The 3,282-nt window shown below is 38.6% G+C and overlaps 1 protein-coding gene across 2 annotated transcripts; it reads left to right on the top strand.

Moving 5' to 3' along the window:
* Positions 1–425: 425 nt before the first annotated feature.
* Positions 426–1,620, top strand: sst6.1 (somatostatin family member 6.1). Of its 2 annotated transcripts, none has more exons than XM_085918205.1 (2): positions 426–533; positions 1,393–1,620. In XM_085918205.1, the coding sequence occupies exons 1-2, from the start codon at positions 426–428 to the stop codon at positions 1,618–1,620; spliced, it is 336 nt and encodes a 111-aa protein (XP_085774331.1). The 2 variants fall into 2 exon arrangements, with proteins under 2 accessions (XP_085774331.1, XP_085774322.1); XM_085918196.1 differs by having other exon boundaries at positions 1,387–1,620.
* Positions 1,621–3,282: the final 1,662 nt, after the last annotated feature.

Here is a 3,282-nt window from a genome sequence, read left to right as displayed (position 1 = left end):
AAGTCAGCTTCTCATCATCTATATGTTTGAGTGGTGCTTTGGAGGAAAATATGACCTTTGGATTGGCTATGTTTGTGGATCATCACCTAAGATTTTTTAAATCTTTTTTTGTGGGGGTGGTGACGCATCCACTACTGCAGATGAACCACATGGATGTGGATGATGAAAAGTTAACTGTTCTCTCCTTCCATTTGTTCTGCTCTGACCCTTCCCCTCCGCCCCCCCAAACTCATACACACGCATACCCACTCCGTCATACTCCCACCACCTTCCACGTCAGACAGCCGTATAAAAGGAGTGAGGGGCTTAGAGGAAAAGCAGTACCTCTCGACTTCCAAATCTTGGTGGCCATCGGCTGAGCTACTGCTTCCATCTCCTGCTCTGGATTTCTGCCTGGTCCCAGCGGCTCTCTCCAAAGTCCCAGCATGCAGATCCTGGTGGTGTTATCAGCTTTCATGGGGGTTCTGCTCAGTGTCAGAGCAGCCGCCGTGCTTCCTATGGAGGACAGGAGCCCCATGCAGGGGCTGAACAGGGTGAGGATGAAACACTTTTTCTTTTATTGACCAGTTTTGGATGAGTTCACAGACTAGTCTGCAGACAACATTGGATACAGTACACCTGCAGAATTGTCTTTATGGAGCTAAAATGTTCCATTTTTGATTGACGTTGTCAGAGAGGTGGTTACTTAACAATATGTTTATTATTGTGTTTTATTTGTTCGGCAAATGCATTACGTAATAGCAAAGAGGCATACGTACAACTTTTCTTCACAGCTAATGCAAGAAAAACACAAAACAAAATCGATGAAAAACGAATACAAATAACTTGAGTCTTAATGGTTTATATATGTATAGGCCATTTGTATAGGCCTATGCATTTACTATGCATAGTAAATGAAAATATAAAATCAATATTTCAATATGTTTATTATTGTAGTTCATTTGTTTGACAAGTGTGTTACATAGTAATAGCAAAGAGGCATTCATGCAACTTTTTTTACAGCTAATTCAAGATTTATGTTTGTGCGTATGCATTTACATATATATGTTTGCATATGTAATTTTATATCAATACACACGGACAGGTATATTAAACATACATATACAGTAGCAAAATACATGTGTAACTAATGTAGAACTCTACTTCATTAATGTTTTTTATATTTAGAAGCAGTTTTCAACCAGAATAATTAATATATTGTTAAATAACTGTCGGCGACACCTGAGACCCAGATGACAAATTGTGGAAGCATCGCTTGAATTGAAGATGATCATATTGAGCAGGTGTAGCTCATACCATGTCCAATATGGACAGGCAGACAGACAGTGATCGATAAATGGAAAAGGAAAGTATCTGTAACTATGCCGTGCTACTCTGTTCCTATAGGGACAGGACCTAAGCAAACAGCGCAAAGAGCTGATCCTGAAACTGGTGTCCAGCTTGCTAGAGGGGGCATTGGACACCAACGTGCTCCCAGAAGAGACGTCACCCGAAGAGCTGGAGGAGCCGCTGGAGTCGCGGCTGGAGGAGAGGGCTGTCTACAACAGGCTATCACTGCCTCAGCGTGACCGCAAGGCGCCCTGTAAAAACTTCTTCTGGAAAACCTTCACCTCCTGCTAACAGAAAAAAAAAGAATCAGCGCAACCCACTTCCAGCCCCTCATGAACTGTGGTGGAACTCAGCTCTGCACATCACCTCCACTTGTCAGACACGCAGCATTGATGGACTTCATGGGACACACTGTGTCTCTTATTAATACGTGCACTGTATTTATGTACCGATTTATTTGTGTATACTATGTATGTATTTATGGATGTGTTTATTTTCTTTTTAGAGTTCTGAAAAAATCTTGTAACATTTGGATATGGTAAAATAAATACATCTGTCTTTCCACCTGCTTAGAAAATAGAAGTGTTGATTGGCAAAATGCATGACTTGGGCTTTATTGTTGCATATAATTGTAAGACTGTCATAAAAAGCTGAGCTCATAAACATGCAAAGCAAAACAATTTAGAAGTATTCAAGAAAACATATATACCGTTCTACAAATACATTAAGCACTATGAAAAGGTACTGTACATGTTTGAGTAAAAACTAAATTTTTGGCATCACTCCTAAAGCATTAGAGCTTGTGTTTTCAGAAGATAAATGGTTCAAATCCCCCCCCCACACACACACACAAAACACTAATGTTTTCTAGGCTCTTTTTTTCCCCCCCAGAGCTGCATATTAATAATCAAGCAAAAGACAGTGAGATTGTGTCAGTATCACCAAATGTGATCTGACTAATTTCATGAAATCTAAACATGCCCAGATTGCAGATGTAAAAGATAATCATCCTTTAGCAAACAACAAGGAATCTTTGCATTTATTGTCATTATGTCATCAATGCAGATCCCTTGTAGCTACCATCCAATCCTGACAGCACTTCTTAATTATTCACGGCTATGTGCTCCTATGACTTATCATGGGTCATTAAGCCTGAGAAGAAGAATTCATTTTCCAGTTTACGGAATGCCGTCAAATTTGAATTCCCGCTGTCAAGAAAGATAAAAAAAGGAAAGTTTCTGCCCCATCACCATGCTATTAGTGCTTCATCTGACACACTCTCCTACAAGTTCATTTCTCATGTGCATGATTTACTGGCAAAACATCTTAATGTGGATTTATGACTGAATATGTTGTGTGTAAATGGCTAATCTTGTTCCTCGTTATACAAGGAACATTTAATAAACACACGAGCACTTTAAGTGGAATCATTCTGCAGAATAAAACCATCTGGTATTTTTGTCATTCTGTTCCAAGAAAGATTCATTTCTTGCATGATTGATTGTACAGTATTACAAAATTTATCTATATGGAATTTAAAAGTTTATTACTGTGGTTAAAGTTTGCACCACCTAAAAATGAAAGGAAAAAATAGATAAATAGATAAAAAAAATAGAAAAATAGATAGCCTAAACTGAATGTTAGGAACGTGACAGGAAGCTGGAATAGCAATATATGCCGACTCTACTGCATAATATGAGTCAAGATTTGAACACAGAATGTCATGACCGTGAGAGAGACACACAAAACGCACGCTCCGGTGACAACTTTTTTTAAATGTTTATTTATTCATTTATTTCTATACTATTCATTTTGAATTTGCTAACAAGCAAGAAAGGTGTTGCACTACTGGATCACTTTCTCACTGCCCAGAACAGGATGAATAAGAGATAATGAGTCAGAAATGTGTTCGTTTCACAGGTGCAAAGGTTGAGTTAACATTGTTCACAGCAC

The sequence above is a fragment of the Syngnathus leptorhynchus genome, chromosome 1 (assembly GCF_054491065.1).
Source record: "Syngnathus leptorhynchus isolate UIUO chromosome 1, UIUO_Slep, whole genome shotgun sequence".
Classification (NCBI taxonomy): Eukaryota; Metazoa; Chordata; class Actinopteri; order Syngnathiformes; family Syngnathidae; genus Syngnathus; species Syngnathus leptorhynchus.
This window is presented reverse-complemented; position numbering and strand designations above follow the sequence as displayed.

Bases quoted from the DNA above. Each gene is read 5' to 3' on its own strand.
- sst6.1 (XM_085918196.1), top strand. From the start codon at position 426: ATGCAGATCCTGGTGGTGTTATCAGCTTTCATGGGGGTTCTGCTCAGT. The intron at 534-1,386 runs GTGAGGATGAAA...CTGTTCCTATAG, and splicing joins CCATGCAGGGGCTGAACAGG to GGACAGGACCTAAGCAAACA.